Source organism: Pundamilia nyererei, unplaced genomic scaffold (assembly GCF_000239375.1).
Source record: "Pundamilia nyererei isolate P.nyererei 1_Seehausen unplaced genomic scaffold, PunNye1.0 scaffold00049, whole genome shotgun sequence".
Classification (NCBI taxonomy): domain Eukaryota; kingdom Metazoa; phylum Chordata; class Actinopteri; order Cichliformes; family Cichlidae; genus Pundamilia; species Pundamilia nyererei.
The window spans coordinates 3170840-3191747 of NW_005187450.1; the positions used below are offsets into that span (position 1 = coordinate 3170840).

Sequence of the window (20908 nt, forward strand, 5' to 3'; positions counted from 1 at the left end):
ACACAATGAATTTGACTGCACATTTGCGCCGACATCATCCTAGTGCAAAGACAAGTGGAAGCAGACAAAAACAACAAGCACGCATGCTACAAACTTTACCCGAGTCATTTAGACAGCCGTTAGCACATGATTCTCCTTATGGGGACCTGATATGTTTAATATGCTGCTGAGAATATAGCCCAGAAGAAGCGTATAGTATAGCTTTTATTTTGGAAAGAGCCATTTCTCTGTAATAAACTCTCATTTCCAAAGATGAGTGATTTCTTGATCAGATAGATTTCTTTTTTTTTTTATTTTTGGTTCAGCAACAGTAAATTTAAAAACTGTACTTTTGAGTTAAAATATATATTTATAATTTTAATAAATGACAAATTAAGGCATGAACATCTTTTGTATCGAAAAAACATCGAACCGTGACACCAAAGTATCGAACCGAACCGTGAATTTTGTGTATCGTTGCACCCCTAGTAAATACCAGTATTTCTGTTTTTAATCACAATATTTTATCACAATATTAAAATTATTGCCATGCCTAACTGTTAAACATGTCCTCATAGGTCTTTCCAAAGCTTTTTAATGGAGCAGTGAAATATGATGAGCTGTATATATGGCTCATCTCACTCCTGGCTGCAGGCTCTCAGTTTGACACAGCAAGAAGACAAGAGAACAAGTCCATCACTCCTATGGTGAGAGCACCAAATGAAGAAATAGAACAGCTGAAATAAGCCCACTGAGCATATGGCTTTAGTGGTTTATCTAAAAGGCATTAAACACCCACGTGCTGCAGGGCTTGTGTTTTGGTGCGTCTTTCTGGTTAACTTAGAAATTGATCTGCAAACAGAAACGTGATATAAAAACCCTTTCTATAATAATGCAGTCCTTTTTCTAATTGTTCACTGCTACTGTTGACTTCAGTGACTGGTTTAGTTGGTTCAGGTGATAGAGGAAAATGCATATTACATTTTTGAAAATAGACCAATAAGAATAAAACAGAATAAAACAAAATAAACAAGAATAAGCCACATTGGAAATGTTTATCTGCAATTCTAGAGACAAAAAAAATGATAAACACATGCTAACAATATTGGCCAAAAACAAAGTGAATATCATCACTGCAGTAAGGCAGGACCTATAATAAATGTTATTCTAAACTGCTATATTGTTGTGTAAGTAATTTGAAGAGCTAAGCTTCAGTTTCTGAAACATTAGAGACTTGTATACATAATGATACTAGCTTAATGGCAGCAAACTGTTGGGCCCCATACAGGAGGCCTGCTCCCTTCAGTACTACTTCCTGATACTGTGGAGGATCCTTGGCGTTTTACCACCTTCCAAAGGCTTCATGGAGCAGCTAAAGACTGGCTGCAGTGACCCCAGTGAGAGCGACATCCTACACACACTGCGATGGTCATCACGTCTCCGCGTAGCTACGTATGTAAACTGGATCAAGGTCAGTTGATGCTTGAAAGTCCTACAAATGTATTATCAGTGTGATGGGTTTGTTGTTGTTGGTCAAACCTTAGAATAATGTACTTGATTAATTCAGGGGGGGGGGGGGGCTGGAAATTGTTTGCTTTTTCAGAAAAATTTATATTTTGTATTATTTCTGCAATTTCAAGTTTGATGGGTGTTTTTTGTGTGTCATCACTCACAGGAACACTTGGTAAAGCAAGGAATGAAAACAGACCAAGCTGCTTCTCTGGTTGAGGTGACTGCTGCTAAATGCAGCACTGTGAAATACGATGTGGAGCTAGCAGAAGAGTACATTGCCAGACAGGTAATGGTTACGACAGATACATTAGTAACTTGTGTTGGTGGTGTTCAGAGTTTTGAAATCAATTGACACCTCCTGACAACTTTATTTTGTTGCAGATTTCCACATTCTCAAGTGTAGACCCACATGTCATCCTACCACTTCATCAGTTGCCCTCTCTACAAGCCATCTATACGCTGGATGCAGTCATCTCTAAAATTCAGGTTTCTTTAGATGAGCATTTGTCCAAGGTTGCCATTGAGGCTGACACCCACAAATCCTCTGAGATCGCAAAAAATCTGCTGCCTGCCACACTACAGCTCACTGACATTTACTCAGCTTTCACAAGGTGAGAGGGTAATGTTGTTATAAGCTCTTGTTATATCTAGTAGACTGGAATGCAATAATGTGATTGAAATGCTTGATAGATCACATGATCATGTGGCCAATCACATGGCCAGTTCTTTGGTTACAGATACTCAAAATATTGACAAAATCCAGAGGTCATAGCTTTGGTGACTTAAGTTACATTTAAATTATTACTATTATTATTATTATTATTATTATTATTTTAATTCCACCATATTCGTCAAAGCCAACATTTTGCAAAGCACATCTACTACATGCACGCTACATAATTCTAGTATCCATATATCTGTTACTTTATATATCTTTTACAGTTTATCAGTATTCTAACACCACTGGCATGTGGATATTTAAATGTTGAATTTATTTAGAATTGACTGTAATTGCTAATGTAAGCTGTTTTTAAAGTTTAGTTTTAGTGAAAGCTTTAGTAAAAAAAAAAACCAAAAAACAAAACCCCTCCGTTACCTTCAGAATGCATGTGTGCTTCAATTTAAGGAATACAACTTAAGGAACCTTAAATATTCCTTCTTTAATTTATATATCATAACATGTTTTTAAATATTTCTAAATCTTTTGATAGTTTTTCTAATTATTTGTTTAGATTTGGAATGTAGCCTACTTCATGTCTAAGAAATAAGACTTGTGGATGATGTTCTTTATGACAACTCATCCTGATCTAATCATTAAACGAAACTTGTCTTGAACAGATCTTACCTATTAATGAACATCCCAGAGGAAGGGGAGAACAAACTGACCGATGCCAAGCTCCAAGGTTATGCTGCAGTTCTGGCCATAGGTTCCACCCGATGCAAGGCCAACATACTTGGTATCCAAATGAAATACTGAAAAATAATATTTTACAATGCAGTGAATATGATTACTTTAATAGCTTTTATGCAGTGGTCTAACAAGACTTTAAATTTCTACAGGTCATAATATTATGCAGAACTTGCCAACAGCTGTGCAGACAGTTTGTGAGTCTTGGAATGGTGTCCACACCACTGAATTTCCCAACATTGGCTCATGGGTATGTGGTTAAAGTTGGAAATTATTAAAACATTTGTTACACATGGCATAATTTTAAAAAACATTGAAGACTTGGCTTTTGCCTGTATTTTCCCACACCATAAATAACAAAACTGGTGGTATCTTCTCAGCGCAATGCATTTGCAAATGATACCATTCCATCAGAGAGCTACATCAGTGCCATCCAAGCAGCTCACCTGGGCACACTGAGTTGTCAGTCCTTGCCTCTGGCGTCTTCTCTTAAACACATCCTTCTCTCACTGGTTCGCCTGATTGGAGACCTCATTGTGTAAGTTAAAAAACGTCTACTGATAAACTCTTTTGCATGCATAGTTTTTACTCACGAAAAACCTGTTATTGTCTTGTGAATAATGCTGCATTATTGTCTCTTCAGTACTGAGGAGCTGAACCCCTCACAGGTTGTGAGCACCCTGCTGCCTCTGCTCTTGGAGAGCAGCACAGAGAGTGTAGCTGAGATCAGCACCACTTCACTGGAGCGCATCCTTGGCCCATCAGAGTCTGAGGCCTTTCTAGCCCGCATCTACGAGCGTTTGGTGACCGGATGTTACAACATTATTGCCAATCACTCAGATCCCAACAGGTATTTTTAATATGTATCAGATTTCATTAACCTTTAATGAACCATGTTAAATATTAAAATTCAATCAAAAATTACTTTTTATGCTTTTTTTTTTTTTTTTTTTTTTTTGTGGGCTGCTCTTCAACATTTATCTATCCCATTTTTTTTTAATTTTTTTTTTTATTACTTAGTGGTTTGGATGAGTCCATCCTTGAGGAATGCCTTCAGTACCTTGAAAAACAACTTGAAAGCAGTCAGGTCCGAAAGGCAATGGAAGAATTCTTTTCATTCAGGTATTGTCTCTGCTGATGACACAATCTGGCTTCTCATTCATTCAGTCACCTCACATATTTTGGGTTTCTTCTTTTTCAGTGGTGAGCTTGTCCAAATTATGATGGCAACGGCCAATGAAAACCTGTCTCCAAAGTTTTGTAACAGAGTGCTGAAATTCTTCACCAAGCTTTTCCAGCTCAGTAAGTCTGTAATAATTTTAAAACTATACTGTCCAAGTTTGGTTATATTCAAGCTTTTCAAGGCAGAGCTCTTTGAGCTAAAGCTGGAGTAGATCCCTCTAAGTTTCATCATGCATTTTTCTCCAGCGGAGAAGAACCCAAACCCAAGCCTGTTAGGCCTGTGTGGCTCTTTGGCCCAGCTGGCCTGTGTGGAGCCCTCTCGTCTGCAGTCCTGGCTGACACGTATGACTGCTACCCCACCAAAGGACTCAGAACAACTGGAAATTGTGCAAGAAAACAGACAGCTTCTGCAGCTGCTAACCACTCATATTGTGCGTGACAATAGCCAGGTGGGCGAAGGAGTGTGCACTGTACTCCTCAGCACACTTATTCCCATGGCAACAGACATGCTGGCCAATGGTGATGGAACAGGTTTTCCTGAGCTCATGGTCATCATGGCCACACTTGCCAGTGCGGGACAGGGTGCAGGCCACCTCCAGCTGCACAGGGCAGCTATAGACTGGCTGACTAGATGGTAAGAAATGAATTTTACAGGCATGGAGATCTAAGTTTCAGTCGCATCACTAAAGAAATCTAAAGGGTGGAATTATATAGTTGCTACAGCCAAACCCGCTAGGAAAAAATGCTTGGTTTAAGCTCAATTTATACTTCTGCTATGAATCTATCCAGCAGCTATGACAGCAGCTACACCCAGGGTGTGGCTTTATGTACACATCTCCACATGTGTGATTGGTGTTCCTGCTGATTGCAATGTCATCTTCTTTTTGTAACTGTATTTCTTTTTAATTATTTAAGCTTAAATCTGATGTTGTTCAATTTCCATTGGTAGGAGTATTCAAATAAATTTAGCTCAGTAGCACAGAAATCTGAGCCTCAAGTAGCATTTTGGCTGTGTTATTACATGTTACAGTGAAAGCTCTCTGTAGATTCAGTGTGGGAGTATAAATCTAGGTAGAAATTTAAATGGAGAACTTGTGACCTAAAAGCTTATCTTTTGTTTTGCAGCAAAAAGTATTTAACACAGAAGAATGTCGTGGAAAAAGTGAGCACAAACTTGTCTCATGGAAAGGTGGGTTTCTCACACACTGAAGTGAATTTTGGACATTTCCACAGAATGAGATTTTAATTATGCCACACTTGTTGTAGATCTATGATCAGCCTTGTTATTTGAGAATAATATCGTCACCTCTCTAAAGGTTAAAGACCTTACGTATTCGTTGTTTTGGGAGTGTATTGCAATCTGTGGACTTTCTCTGTGGAAAAAGAAAGGATGTCCTTCTTTGTTACATTTTATATTAAGAAAATGTAAAATCTCTTCAAGGTTAAAATCAAGTGTAAATCATACTATTCTGATTTGATTATGAATTTACTACCACATAGTTGTACATCATGTCCTCTGGTTGTCTGTGTGCTTCTCATACCCCATATTGGACAATCAGAATGAATGATAATGAAACTGGCTTTAGGCAATTAAAGGAAAACACTGTAAAAGTACCAATTTGCCAAAGTATTTTTCTGTGATATATTACATTTTGAAAAATGGCCCAAAATGTGTCCCCTGCAGTTCAGATATTAACATATCTAAATATCAACTGATATGCACCTCTTCTTTGATTTCAGCATGCCAGCATGCTGGAATGCTCATGTCACATCATCTCCTATCTAGCTGATGTGATGAACGCTTTGCGTCAAAGCAGCGGTCAAGGCAACTCAGCAGTGCTGATGGAGGGAGAGGAAAAGGCCATGGAAGTAGACTCAGACTGGGTGGAGGAACTTGTAGTAGAGGAGGATGATTCCCAGGCAGAGGACTCTGTAAGAAGTTGTTCTTTTATTCTCGTCTGTCTCTGTGTGTATGGACTTACAGACATACATCAGTGCTGTTTTTGGGCTTAGCTTTTATCTCTGTCAGTTTGCTATATGAAACAATCCTTTTTAACATGTATGTCATTGTTTGACAGGATGAAGACTCACTTTGCAACAAACTTTGCACTTTTACCATCACTCAGAAGGAATTCATGAACCAGCACTGGTAAAGAAAAGTTTGTTTATTGTGATTTTGTTCTAATCTTAAGTGCAGCCTTTGGTTCCAAATACATCCGCATTACACCTAAAAATGGATTTGTCATACAGTACACGTTTGATTATTTCATTTGTTATTATTCATTTTTTACTAAGAATAAACAAAAAACAGAAACTCATATATTTAGTAGATTGCCTTTATGAATCAGAAAAGCTGATGGTGTTTCTCGAATCTGTGGAAACGGGAGGACTCCACACTGCTGAATTACGATGGAAGACAAAATTGCATACATTTGTAATGTAATTAGTGTTATGTACCTGGAAAAAGTAACAGTGTGTTAGCAACATGTAATATTTTCTATGTGAATTTTTATTTGTTTTTTGACTTGCTGTGAATATTTAAGGATACAGAGGGCAGCTATAAAAGGTTAAAAATGCCTTAATTCATCTAGAGCCTCTGTGGTGTGTAAATCTAACCGGGCAGCAACATATTTAAAGCTTGTCTGAGCTGAGTTAATCTTCTGGAAAATAATCTCCTTGGTTAGCTCTGGAATATGAGTAATTTTTAATTAATTTATCTGGGAAGATTTAGGTGGTAGCATGATCAAATAGCCTTCACTTGTGATATATCCATTTAGACATGGAGAAATACAGTGTCATTCTTTAGTTTCTCACATGATGTGATGTGCCATGCTATATATAGTATTGCCTATACTTTTCATTCTGCAGGTACCACTGTCACACCTGTAAGATGGTGGATGGGGTAGGTGTGTGCACAGTGTGCGCCAAGGTCTGTCACAAAGACCATGAGATCTCCTATGCCAAATATGGCTCTTTCTTCTGTGACTGCGGTGCCAAAGAGGATGGCAGCTGCCAGGTGAGACCGAATACCTCAGGTCATCATGGGAAGAGAACAACAGCGGTAACTTTAGCTTGCAAGTCATTCCCCCATTGACCTCCATCCAGTCATTTCATTTGATTAGGGTTATAGCTAGCCCACACATTTGGCCAGAAAATGAGCAAAATCATGTTAGGAATGTCTTTTTGTCAACTTTTTGTGTACTGAACAGGTCAGCTTCCCTAGTTAATCTTAAAGTCCGTGTAAAGAGATAATTCAAGGTTTACTTTGTATAAATATAAAAGTCTTTGAACCATCTTTTACTGAATTTTGTAGGTGTCGTATAATATTTTTTATCTGTGTGGTTTATAAAATATTTTTTATGTGACAAACATGTTTGTAACCACTTTACACGGACTTTAACAATTTTTTATTTTTTTTTATGTGCATGTGATGAGCAAGCCATCAATTACATCTTACCTTTAGTTTACGGCGTAATAAGTACGATAGGCTTTTAGCTTTTTTGTTTTGTTTTGTTAATGCGATGTTTTCCTCACTATCAGTGTTGTGATAACATTTGCTCATAACAGTTTGGTTCACTTTTTTATAAATGTTTGTTCCACTTCTGCACTTATACGTATTATCGGTTGACATTTACAATGCATAAAGGGGAGCATAAAGAATCATTTAAGTATACATTTATATTAATATCAACTTTCTCCACTTCTTACTTTGTGTGTTGCATCATTCACAGGCCCTGGTCAAACGCAGTCCCAGCAGCGGCATGGGCTCTACTCTTAAAGAGTCTTCAGCTTTCCAGAGTGAGCTGCGTATTCCTGAGAGTGCTATTCGCCACCAAAATTCCTCACCGTCTGACAAGGGCAAGGTCACCATCTGTGATGGCAAATCCAGTGATGAAGACAGACCTAAGAAGAGCAGCGTGTGCAAGAGCATTGAAGGCTGTCAAGAAGAGCTGCTAGCACAAGTGGTTAGAGAGAACATATTAATTTATTTTTATCTGTCATCTCCTAAAACCGTTAAGAGTTCTTTTTTATGTGAAAAGATGTTGTGAGACTTGTGTTTTTGCCCCTCTTTTATCATGCTAGATGGGGTCATCTACTGCTGCAGTCATACTGGAAATGCTCATGTTTCTCATGGAAGCTATCCAGACCAACTTCCAGCAAGCATCAGCAGTGGGAAGCAGCAGCCGGGCACAGCAAGCCCTCAATGAACTGCATACTCAGGACAAAATTGTGGAGATGACGGACCAGTTAATGGTATCATGACCCAAATAGATTGCCTGTTCCAGTAAAACACTTAATTCATTGATAGGTTATTAAAACTTAATTAAAATAGAATTCTATTATTTAGCTGCTGCATTTCATTGTTAACGGCTACTTTTTCCCTTCAGGTCCCCACACTTGGCTCCCAGGAAGGAGCTTTTGAGAATGTGCGAATGAACTACAGCGGTGACCAGGGGCAAACTATACGCCAGCTCATCAGTGCACATGTCCTGCGCCGTGTTGCCATGTGTGTTCTGTCTTCGCCCCATGGACGGCGTCAGCACCTGGCAGTCAGCCATGAAAAGGGGAAGGTAAACTAAACAATTTAAGTTCCTTTGTCCAATTAGAAGGGCTTTCATTGAATTCTTATTTAAAATATATGCATTGTTATTGATTCAGACTTGCCTGTGAAACGGAGCATCATGACAAGGAAAAAAATCTACACTCAAATGAATAATAGAATAAAAAACATTCCTCTTTCTATGTTATTATGTTTTTGTGTTTTTTCTCTTTGACTTTTTTCTTTAAGTTTTCTTTAAGTTGTTTTGTATGTTATCAAGATACTTTGCAAACTATGAAATAAGAACAGATAGGGAAATCTGTGTTTTCACAGTTAAAATGTCTCAACCTGACTTTTTCTCCATTTCCTATCTGGCAGATAACAGTCCTTCAGCTGTCTACTCTCCTGAAACAAGCTGACTCAAGCAAAAGGAAGTTGACACTGACCCGTTTGGCTTCAGCCCCAGTCCCATTCACTGTCCTTAGTCTTACAGGAAACCCCTGTAATGAAGACTACCTGGCTGTGTGTGGCCTTAAGGTCAGAAACAAGCTGCTTCTTGTAAAACAACTTGTAGAGTCAAAAGAACAGTTAAATTTAACGAATTCCTACAGCAACTATCTTGTTTTTTTCCTTTCATCTCTTCCCAGGACTGCCATGTACTAACTTTCAGCAGCACAGGTTCTGTGTCTGACCACCTGGTGTTGCATCCACAACTGGCCACTGGCAACTTTATCATCAAAGCTATCTGGTTACCAGGCTCACAGACTGAACTTGCCATCATCACTGCTGACTTTGTCAAGGTATATATTAAAATAATAAACATATTTTGCACTTAAAGCAACATAATTGATTTTGTTTCTGCAATTTCTTTATGAAAACAACCATAGATACTATACATATACCTTTCTGCCCTAGGAAAACAAAAGATTGCTTAATACTGCCTTTTAATGCTTGTTCCCTTTGGAAAACAGATCTATGACTTGTCAGTGGATGCCCTGAGTCCAATGTACTATTTCCTGCTCCCAAGTTCCAAGATTCGTGATGCTACATTCCTTTTCAATGAAGAGGGGAAGAACATTATTGTCATCATGTCATCAGCAGGTTACATGTACACCCAGGTCATGGATGAATCTAGCAGTGCTCAGCATGGCCCTTTTTATGTTACAAATGTATTGGAGATAACCCACGAAGACTTGAAGGTAACTAGGATTTGACATGAGTTAATGTTGTGACAAGGTTGCTGTCTTAATGGTCTCCAACAGGGGTGTCAAATGTACGACCTTCGGGCCACATTCGGCCCACAATACAATTATATCTGGCCTGCAAGGTATTTTCATACATCAGTTATTAATGGCTCGTCAGCATGGGGGAGCTAAATCTTCAGCCCTGCTGAGAATCCATGCAAGCATGGGTGGGACTTTATTTTGATGGGCACACCATGCTGCTAATCACATGCAAAGACAGACTGCGATCAGACCATTATGTGAAAAAAGGAAAAGGGGGCAGAAGTTCCAAAAGCAGCAAGTTTAGTGGTGTGCCAAATCATGCCAGAGTACAAAAAATGCTTAGCTATGTCTCTAATAAAACCTCTGTAACTTTGTGAAAAATAGAAATGTTTCTGTTTTTCACTTTCTGCTATAGAATTATCAGGGGTGGGGGCTACAGGCTAATTTTGTAACTTCTTTACACTGACCAATTTCGTTGTACTCTGTACAATGACAATAAAGGCTATTCTATTCTATTCTAAAAAGGGGAGTTTCACTGGTCCGGCCTGCTTAAAGTCAAAGTGGGCTGCATGTGGCCCACGATGTAAAATGAGTTTGACACCCCTGGTCTACAGTATTTCTGTCATACTTTCCAGCTCTCATTTCTTTTGGGGGAATGTTTGGTTGATGTGTACATCATACCTTTATTCAGTGTTCAGGTGTTTTTGAAACTACATTAAAGAAAGCAGTTTTGAGGTAAATTCTTTCTTTGTAAACACAGGATAGCAATGGACAGGTAGCTGGCGGTGGTGTTTCTGTCTATTACTCCCATGTCCTTCAGATGCTTTTCTTCAGCTACAGCCAGGGGAAGTCATTCGCTGCCACAGTGAGCCGCAGCACAACTGATGTGCAGAGGCTCTTTGCCATCAATGTGAAAGGGTAACACAATAAAATAGTCTGTAAAAGCCTATCAAATATAATCGTAACTGGAAAAGAAAATTATGAACAGAAATATTTTTTTTCCCATTTTGTCTTTAAAGCTCCAATGGTGGCAGCAGTAAGATGTCTCCTGCACTGTGCCAGTGGTCTGAGGTCATGAACCATCCAGGCCTTGTGTGCTGTGTGCAACAGACAACAGGCATACCTCTGGTTATCATGGTCAAACCTGACACCTTCCTCATCCAAGAGATTAAAACCCTGCCAGCCAAAGCTAAGGTAAATACCATTTACTATTGTGACATGAAACCGGTTAGGATACCATGAAAACAGTAATTGGAGAAAAAAAGGAAATTCCATTTTGGAGTACAGAACTCTATAAACACAAAGTTTTTCCGGTTGTCTTGTTTACTAAGCAAAGTTATTTCCCATGAGTTTACCTAATTTTACTGTTTTCTAAGGTTAACATTTATTTGTCGGTTTCTGTCAGATTCAAGATATGGTAGCTATCCGACACACTGCCAGTAATGAGCAGCAGCGCACTACCATGATTCTTCTATGTGAGGATGGCAGCTTGCGAATCTACATGGCAAATGTGGACAACACCTCCTACTGGCTCCAGCCCTCATTGCAGCCCAGCTGTGGCATAAGCATCATGAAGCCAGTCCGCAAGCGCAAGGCCGCTGCTGCCAGTAAGTTTGTGGACAAGGGTTATTTTGTAAATGCCAGTTATGTATGATGAATGAACAGCTTGTACTAACCTGTTTATTGCTTACTTAATATTTGCTGATATGTTACTGATGACACAGATTTGTAACCTTTTCCATAAATGCCCGCATGTTTTCTGATTTAAGTTTGCTTATTTTAAATTTTTCTTAAAATTCAAAGTGTAATTCATTCACATTTTCAGATCATGTTTCTTGTGTTCATTCTCCATGTAGCCAGACATACACAATAATAAAAGCAACTAATCTAAAATTTTGGGGAGCTAATTTGAATGTAATGATTTTACTTTAAGCCACCCGGACTTCCAGTCAGGTGACATTCCCAGTGGATTTCTTTGAACACAACCAGCAACTGACAGAGGTGGAGTTTGGGGGTAATGACTTGCTGCAGGTCTACAACGGACAGCAGATCAAACACAGGCTCAACTCCACAGGGATGTATGTGGCCAACACAAAGGTAGAGGCATTGTACCTTAATGTTCTGTGTTAGAAAAGGTGTAAAAACATTGCTCTGCTTCTCTCTTGTAATGCAGGTTATTGCTGCATCAGCAGTGCTTGAGTTGATAACCATGGTGCAGCAGAGGGATCTTTGTTAATTAAATTTTATGTAAATGTAGTTTAATGTTATCTGCCATCACTTGTGTTGAGACTTTGCTGTCTTTGCCATCTACATTTGTGCAGTTTACTATACCAGAGTACATTAGTATACGTCCAGTCTAAATCCAAGTGACCCTGCTTTAAATAAAAACAGTGAAGACACCTATTCTAAACATGTTTTTCAGCTGTAGTCAAGAAAAAAAAGATGTAAAATAACAAATGTCATGTTTCTTTTTGCTTTCCTTTCTCTTTTCCTTCATCCTAGCCTGGAGGGTTCACTGTAGAGGCAGTAAACAACAACAGCTCAATGGTGATGACAGGCATGCGGGTTCAGGTGGGCACCCAAGCCATTGAAAGGGCTCCTTCTTATGTGGAGGTCTTTGGACGCACCATGCAGATAAATCTGACAAGAGCTCGCTGGTTTGACTTCCCCTTCACGAGAGAGGAGGCCCTGCAGGCTGACAAGAAGCTGTCTATATTTAGTAAGATCAAGACTGTGCAGTGGTTATACGTTTTTTTTTTTACTACTTAATGGTTTTTCTTGTTGCCTGTATTGATATTCCAATACACGTGTTTAAATAATTTGCGCTGACCTGTTCATATTATTTGGTCATATGGTCATATGCTTCAGTCTGTTTAGATAGATCTTCTAATACACTGTCTTGCTAATTTTTAAGTTGGAGCATCTGTTGACCCAGCTGGAGTCACCATGCTTGATTCAATTAAGATCTATGGAAAAACCAAGGAGCAGTTTGGCTGGCCTGAGGATCCACCAGAAGACTTCTCATCTGCCTCAGTTAACAATGTCTGCAGTCCCAGCCTCAACCAGGGCAATGGGACCTCTGATGGAGACATAGCCACCCCAACAACAACTAGTGGCACTGTATTGGAGAGGTATGAGCTTTTCAATTTGGGCTGCGAAAAGGTCAACCCAAGTTGTTGGCATTCATTTTTTATCCCCAGGGTTGAATAAACCACTCCTAATGAACTGATGAGCAAGTTTGACCATCATCTATTAAGTACCTTTTAGAGATGGCACGATACCACTTTTTTTATGTCCGATACCGATATCATAAATTTGGATATCTGCCGATACCAATATGAATCCGATATAGTGTTTTTTAATCAACAAAACTGTTTTTTTAAATATCTTGCTGCATTTTGTATAAGTTCATACTCAAGTTTAAAACAACAACTACACTAAAGCTATTCTGTTATACCTGTATGCAAAAAAAAATATTTCATAGTTCAGCAATACTGATCAATCTAATAAACTCAAACCTACACCATCCTCCCTATTCTGGTATTTTAAAGAGTGCTTAGCGTAAATATTAAGCAACCTTACTAATAGGGTTCCAACTCCCAGCAACAAAAATAAATAAATAAAAAATAGGGAACCACCCTCCACCTCATGATGCTTAATCGACGTAATCAACCTTAATTTGATGCAGTGTGAAAAAAAATGCACAGATATCAATTATTTTTCAAGAAATATTAAATAGATTCAACATCTTTCTTCAACAAAATTGCAGACTGCACAGATGGTACCTTCCCAAAGGAAAAAGTACTATAGCTTACTAGGGTATATATATTAGACTTAATAGTTACTATATACAGTAATTGACTTCTATTCATTTTACACCAAATTAAAACTTTGGGTGTCAGATAATTATTTATTAAAAGCTAGACATTTTAAATGAGAATAAGAAAGAAAAGTATGTCTTTGTGCCCCCTTTTCCCTGTTAATGCCCTATCGGCCCCCCTGGCTAAACTTTGCTAGATCCGCCCCTGCACAGTTACCAGCCGTCAGCTACGTAGAAAAAGATCCTCGAGTAGAAAGTAATATTAAATAAATTCTAACAACAGCTTATCAAGCTTAAACGTGCTGCTGTTGTTCAGCCGCTGGTTTCCTCTTTCTGGTGCAAAGTGGGCCAAAAACAAACAAGAGAGACGTACTCGCGACAGAAAAGCCAACCAGCTGATCATTAAGCAGTTTCATGATTGAAGTAGCAGCAAGAAGAGGCAGTCGCTTGTTAAGCTTAATGCAGGAATGCTTTACATTCAGAGATGGACTTACACACTTGCTTTACTTCTCTCGGGGATAACTTTGTCGGAGATGAAATGCCAGGTTGCTAGCGAAGCTCCACATGCTATCCAGACCACCGACAGGTCCCGCATGTCACAGCCGCTCTATCACGTGATGCATACTGCTCCGACGTGCTAACGTTCTGAGGCGAGTTACGGCGTGTTGCAAGTTTTGTGAGATGCTTTCGTGATATTTAATGGATCGGATTACATTTTTTATTTTTCTCCGATATCCGATTCAGTAATTTAGGTCGGTATCGGACTGATACCGATATGTAATATCGGATCGGTCCATCTCTAGTACCTTTATATAAAACCTCTCGGTAGATTTGTTGGGTTCAGTGTTTCATCATAACTGTTTTTTGGTCCATTCATTTGACAACGAAATGTTTTCTAAAACATTGTTTTATCTACAGTTCCTCAGTTTTGTGTGAAGATGTATATTTTGTGAAAAGCGCAATACATATATTACCATAGATGTGATGTTTTTTAAAAATTATTTTAACTCGTACTACATTTTATAAGCATGTATTGAATACAGCTGTGTAGTATGGGTTGTTGGACACAATCCTGAAATTTGAGCAGTAGCAGTGAGCTCTCTTTAGTGTGTTTTAGTGCATGGCTCTTGTGATCATCTTTTCTTGCATGTGTCTTTTGTTCAACTGAATCATTTATTTCCACTTGTTTCTTTCCGTGATCCTCACACTTATTTTTGTTCTTTTTCTTTTGCTCCCAAAATTACAATAAAAAGTTGTGAAACTGAGTCCTTATCAACATTGGACCGGTTAGTAACTGCCTTTTCTCTGCTTGTTTGTATGGTTTTGTGCATGTGTGCCAGCTTGTTTGTCTTTGCCTGCAACCAAACATGCCATGCACCATTTCCACACCTGTGCAGCAACAGAAACATTTTTCCCCTGACATTTATTCTTGCACTCAATTTTGTTTGGCGTTTAGAGTAGCAGCAGAATAATAGTGCTTTTTCCCCCTGTATGATTGGTTATTTAAAGAATAATTCACAGGAGATGCAGAATTGATGTTCTTTCTCTATTTCAGGTTGGTGGTCAGCTCCCTTGAAGCTTTGGAAAGCTGTTTTGCAGTTGGTTCATCCAGTGAAAAGGTAAACCTGTGAAGACTTTATTTTTTTATTGACTTTTAAAAGCATAATTCTGTATAAATGAATCCCTGTTATCTACATGCTTGTGTTCAGGATGCATTTTTAATTCATGTCAACTCTATAGGAGAAAAACAAGGCTGCAGCACTGGAGTTGGCAACTTTACTTCTGTCGATGCCAACACCTGTAGGTGTGCAGCAGCAGACAAAGGGGCTTCTTGCCAGTCTGCACACAAGCCGTACTGCCTACCACAATCACAAGGTAATAAAAGAGGCCAAATTCATACAATGTTTAGCTCATTATAATCTGAAAAATGTTGTATTGATTTTCATTAACAGCCAAACACCTTAATACTCTCGCGAACCACTATCCCTCCCTCTGTTCTCCTCAGGACCAGTCCTTGCTGAGCAATGCTGTGCAGTGTCTGAATAGTTGCAGCCGGGAAGGGAAAGAGCTAGACCCTGATGTCTTCCAAAGACTTGTAATCACTGCCCGCTCCATTGCGATCATGAGACCCAACAACTTGGTGCATTTCACAGAAACAAAATCATTGCACCATGACTCGGGTAAGAAGCTTTTCTTGTTATGAAGAATGTTGGCATAGAATAGAATGTTTTATATGTATTCTTGTGTGAGCATATAACAAATAAACTTGATTTTTGTCATTTGGAGTCAAAGTCAGAAAAAGATACTTTTTACTTACAATGAAACAGCTTGGAAGTTAACTGACTTATAATTCTCACACTTACTGGTGTTCTTCTCTTACTAACTCAGAGGTGACAGAGGATGGGCAAAAGCATGTGGATAGTGAGAACTGTAATTTTATTGCACAACTGATGAATAACTTCTGGAAGCTTCATGCCCTAAAACCAAAGAATGCCTTTCTTGCTCCTGCTTGCTTGCCTGGTAAGTTCCACCCTGTGGGTCCCCAACATTTTGCAAGAACATTTATTGTTAAATGTATATGCATTTATACATATGTGTTGTGAGTAATGTTGATTCACTTAAATCTTATGTAAACAATTTACACGTATTGTAATGCCCAACAGCACGAGTACATTTGTCTTCTATTCTGAAACCCTAGTCTGGAAATGAGTTATTTATTTTAAATTTAAGGTCTAACTCATGTGGAAGCAACAGTAAATGCCTTGGTAGACATCATCCATGCATACTGCACATGTGAGCTGGATTACATCAATGTAGCCTCCAAAATCTACATGCAGATGTTACTGTGTCCTGTAAGTATATCAGTTTTATTGATCAGTCATTTTTATTTATCTTCTTCTCCTTGAACAGCATTTTAACTACTGTAGTTTGTACCTTGTCAGTAGATTTTTTTTTACATGGCTTTACAAGGGTGATAATAAGCAGCATGCCTATATTAAAGATTTTAGGCAATTAGAAGGAGCTCTTGCATGGATCATTGTCAAAGTCATGAGGTAACCAGTCTATATTTAACAATTCACAGGACACTGCTGTCAGCTTTTCTTGCAAGCAGGCTCTGATCAGAGTGCTTAGACCAAGAAACAAGCGACGCCATGTGACCCTTCCATCTCCCCCACGTTCCAACACACCTATGGGTATGTTTATTAATTAATTCAAAGTATTAATTGAATGTTACTAGATGTACATGAATATTTGATAGTTTTTTGGGGGCAATATTAAATATGATTTCTCATATTAGTTATCATTTTAACAAGGCTTTAGGGATCCTCTAAATGTTTGCGGTTGATCTCCTTTATCAGGAGACAAGGATGATGATGACGACGACGATGCAGATGACAAAATGCAGTCATCAGTGTTGACTGGTGGAGAAGAGGGTCGACAGGAGAGCCAAGAACAAAATGAAGTGGACCATGGCGACTTTGAGATGGTGGTGAGACAAAGAGCAGCAGTCTGTAGGCCAGGGGTGTCCAACTCCAGGCCTCGAGGGACAGTGTCCTAAAGGTTTTAGATGTGTCCTTGATCCAATACAGCTGTTTTAAATGGCTAAATTACCTCCTCAACATGTCTTGAAGTTCTCTAGAGACCTGGTAATGAACTAATCATGATTCAAGTGTGTTGACCCAGAGTGAGATCTAAAACTTGCAGAAGCCTGGAGTTGGACACCCCTGCTGTAGGCTGTTTCTGACATTGGACTAGCATTTTTTTAGACTGTTTAGAGACACTCATCGCAAAAGTATAAATGATCTTCCTGTTCCTGAATTATTCTGGATGCAGAGTATAATGTTGTAACATCACAAAGATGTATTTAAAGTAACTAACTAGCTCTGACGATGTCAAAAAGTTTGTAATTCACTTCTGTTCATTTATATTATGACTAAATTGTTTTTCTGAGCTCACACTACATAGACAATAAATATACACTGGAGTAACATTTTTAAAAGCCACTTATATTCCTTTCTTTGGCTTGTATGACCATCTTCAAATTTAAATCTTAGTTATCTATAAATTACATATGCATGTTAAAATTTGGTAAAACATGCCTGTTTTTGTGCTTCAGTCAGAGTCTATGGTCCTGGAGACAGCAGAAAATGTCAACAATGGAAATCCATCTCCCCTCGAGGCTCTGCTTGCTGGAGCTGAAGGTTTCCCCCCCATGCTTGACATACCTCCTGATGCAGATGATGAAACCATGGTAGAGTTGGCAATTGCTCTAAGCCTGCAGCAGGATCAACAGGGTAAGTGACCAGAAAATCCTAAATAAAGTAATAATTTTGTGACTAGTGTGACTGTGACTTATTACTAGTCCTACTCAGCATTAGTCTTTCCTGTCTATGCTGAAACTATTCTAAATTTCTTTAAACCTTGAAATTCATAGAGCCTTACAATTTTTCTTTTACATAATTGTTTCGAAGCTTTTTTGTTGTGTGTGTGTGTGTGTGTATGTGTGTGTGTCTATATCAGTTGCTACCCTTCAGAGTGATTTAAACCCTCATAAGTTATTCAACAAAATACAATTTTTTTTTCTCCCCCCCCCCCAGATTACGTTATTTGAATTGTTCTGATCTGCAAAACTTAATGTTTCGCCCTGACACATTTTAATGGAAGTTTGGGCACTCCTAGAAGTCCATCCTTAAACACAATTTTTGACATTTTTAGGCAGTAGCAGCAGTGCTCTTGGGCTTCAGAGTCTAGGCCTGTCTGGCCAGGCCCCAAGCTCCTCTTCACTTGATGCTGGCACCCTGTCAGACACCACTGCATCAGGTAATAAGACCATCTTCACGCTCAACCGGAAGCTAGTTTTTAATGCTTGCAAAGTCACTGTTGCAAGTCAGTTAAACAAACCTTTTTTTTAAAGTTCCAAAAATAAAATAACTTTTTATTTTTAAATTAAATAAAAGGAAATTATTATCATTAAATAATTTTATTCTAACTTGAAGCTCATCAGTGATACAGCATGTAGTTGTACTGCTCATATCTGTAAGCTGGCCAATGTCAAATTAACCCCTATAATTTAATGCCACACTGGTCACAATGGGTTCGGTAGCACTTATTTTTGATTGTACTGCATGCTCTTTGCATTGTTGGTGCACAAGTATAAACTAAGATCATGTATCCTGGCCAGATGACCGCGGTGTATTTACTGTTACAGCTATTGCTATGATTTCAGCCCCGGCATCAGATGATGAGGGCAGCACAGCTGCTACTGATGGTTCCACATTGCGGACCTCCCCAGCTGAGCACGGCGGCAGCGTGGGCTCAGAGAGTGGAGGTTCTGCTATCGACTCTGTAGCAGGGGAGCACAGTGGTGGGTGATTTAAGTAAAACAGGCCAGTTTAATATTAAAAACATTATATATGCATGCCCCGAATTAGTGGTAGTATCTCAAATTTGTAGGAACTTCTATATCCAATTCTTTTCAGCCCCGTAGTAAGTATTAGACTTTAAACTTCTTTAGACATTAATTTTCTCTAATTCCCAATAACCTTCTGAGAAAGGTAGCTCTAAGTTTACAGATTATAATATAGTGTGTCACCTTTCCTATCCTTCCCTTTTCCCATGCCTCATTTTGTTGCGCTTTAAAGTCCTGAGGGGCAAACGTGACTCTTCAGTTTAAAATAAAACCTAATCCTTCCCTGTGTTACATTACCAGATTTCCATATTGCTTAGTTGCTTTCATTCATGCATTTGTATAGTGTCAGGTCGCAGCAGTGCATATGGAGACACAACAGCGGAAGGCCACCCCGCTGGTCCAGGCAGCGTGAGTTCCAGCACTGGAGCCATTAGTACCACCACAGCCCAGCAGGAATGTGAAGGCTCAGAAGGTGAAGGAGAGACTGAAGGAGACATTCATACAAGCAACAGGTCAGATTCATGAATTTGGATTATTTTAGGTTAACTTAAGGCTCCATGATAATGAACATCTGCCATGTGATGTGCTGAAGACTCATTTATACTATCTATGGATACCAACATGACCATAAGAAAGACAGATAATAATATTTACTTTTTATTACATTGTCATGAAAAGTGATTTATGCTTAATAGTTTAACCAGTAAAAAAAATGTCATTATGTTTTTCATTAGGTTGCACATGGTTCGTCTTATGCTACTGGAGCGTTTGCTTCAGCACCTTTCTCAGCTCCACAATGTAGGTGGAGTCCAAGCTATCCCTTACATGCAAGTTATCCTCATGTTGACCTCTGACCTTGACGGTGAGGATGAAAAGGATAAAGGTGCTTTGGATGACCTGCTTGCACAGCTCATTGCCGAGCTTGGCATGCACAAGAAGGTAACTACTGTTTTGTCCTTTCCTCATTTTGTATCAGGCTCAGAATATTTTTGTTTTACTGAATCGTGTTATATCTCTGCAGGATGTTTCCAAGAAGAATGAGCGTAGTTCCATAAATGAAGTTCATTTGGTCATCATGAGGCTGCTTAGTGTCTTCATGTCTCGAACAAAGTCTGGATCCAAATCTTCCTCTGAGGTACAGTTGTACTATAATCACTATGTAGTGTGTAGCCAGGTTTGCACCTCTCTCAACAACTGCTCAAAATTGATTGCAGTCATTCATCACATCTCATTTTTGCTCAAGTTTCATATTATTATTAACATAACTTGTGCCATGAAGCTCACAGTTTCATGGCTATCATGCAACTTGATTATACTTTGTACATCATGAATTTTGAAGTCAGCTGTTTTCCCTCTTTTTGTCTTCTAGTCATCCTCCCTCATTTCCAATGCCACAGCAACCGCCTTGCTCAGCCTGGGTTCTATTGACTACTGCCTCCAAGTGCTCAAGTCACTCCTGGAGTTTTGGAAGAGCCAACAGGGTGAAGAAGAGCCAGTGACTGCCAGCCAGCTCCTCCGCACACACACAGCTTCCTCTCCCCCTGACATGAGTCCTTTCTTCCTTCGCCAATATGTTAAGGTAAGATAATCTCAACATAAAAAATGTAAAAGACTATTTATATCTCTCAAATTTTAACATTAACTCAATATATTGTTTTTGCAATCAGGGGCATGCTGCTGATGTGTTTGAAGCCTACTCCCAGTTGTTGACTGAAATGGTGCTTCGGCTGCCATATCAGATAAAGAAAATTGCTGACGCCAACCCACGTATCCCACCTCCTGTATTTGATCATTCCTGGTTCTACTATCTATCTGAAGTAAGCCATCATAT

General features: G+C 38.9%; 1 protein-coding gene across 1 annotated transcript in view; it reads left to right on the plus strand.

Moving 5' to 3' along the window:
* Positions 1-20908, plus strand: part of ubr4 (ubiquitin protein ligase E3 component n-recognin 4) — a 54622-nt gene that overhangs the window by 16499 nt on the left and 17215 nt on the right. Inside the window, exons 22-63 of the mRNA XM_013910794.1 lie at positions 558-686; positions 1268-1450; positions 1655-1777; positions 1873-2102; positions 2830-2948; positions 3052-3149; positions 3280-3437; positions 3543-3749; positions 3920-4021; positions 4101-4201; positions 4328-4715; positions 5207-5270; positions 5822-6013; positions 6160-6230; positions 6950-7097; positions 7813-8046; positions 8165-8335; positions 8470-8652; positions 9000-9158; positions 9269-9421; positions 9593-9820; positions 10608-10765; positions 10867-11041; positions 11253-11454; positions 11781-11944; positions 12350-12566; positions 12762-12978; positions 15223-15286; positions 15408-15542; positions 15673-15847; positions 16056-16187; positions 16398-16519; positions 16750-16861; positions 17027-17157; positions 17785-17962; positions 18384-18488; positions 18895-19032; positions 19421-19589; positions 19812-20016; positions 20099-20212; positions 20447-20656; positions 20745-20894. Coding sequence (XP_013766248.1) covers positions 558-686; positions 1268-1450; positions 1655-1777; positions 1873-2102; positions 2830-2948; positions 3052-3149; positions 3280-3437; positions 3543-3749; positions 3920-4021; positions 4101-4201; positions 4328-4715; positions 5207-5270; positions 5822-6013; positions 6160-6230; positions 6950-7097; positions 7813-8046; positions 8165-8335; positions 8470-8652; positions 9000-9158; positions 9269-9421; positions 9593-9820; positions 10608-10765; positions 10867-11041; positions 11253-11454; positions 11781-11944; positions 12350-12566; positions 12762-12978; positions 15223-15286; positions 15408-15542; positions 15673-15847; positions 16056-16187; positions 16398-16519; positions 16750-16861; positions 17027-17157; positions 17785-17962; positions 18384-18488; positions 18895-19032; positions 19421-19589; positions 19812-20016; positions 20099-20212; positions 20447-20656; positions 20745-20894 — 6714 coding nt within the window. The remainder of the gene's footprint in view (positions 1-557; positions 687-1267; positions 1451-1654; positions 1778-1872; positions 2103-2829; positions 2949-3051; positions 3150-3279; positions 3438-3542; positions 3750-3919; positions 4022-4100; positions 4202-4327; positions 4716-5206; positions 5271-5821; positions 6014-6159; positions 6231-6949; positions 7098-7812; positions 8047-8164; positions 8336-8469; positions 8653-8999; positions 9159-9268; positions 9422-9592; positions 9821-10607; positions 10766-10866; positions 11042-11252; positions 11455-11780; positions 11945-12349; positions 12567-12761; positions 12979-15222; positions 15287-15407; positions 15543-15672; positions 15848-16055; positions 16188-16397; positions 16520-16749; positions 16862-17026; positions 17158-17784; positions 17963-18383; positions 18489-18894; positions 19033-19420; positions 19590-19811; positions 20017-20098; positions 20213-20446; positions 20657-20744; positions 20895-20908) is intronic.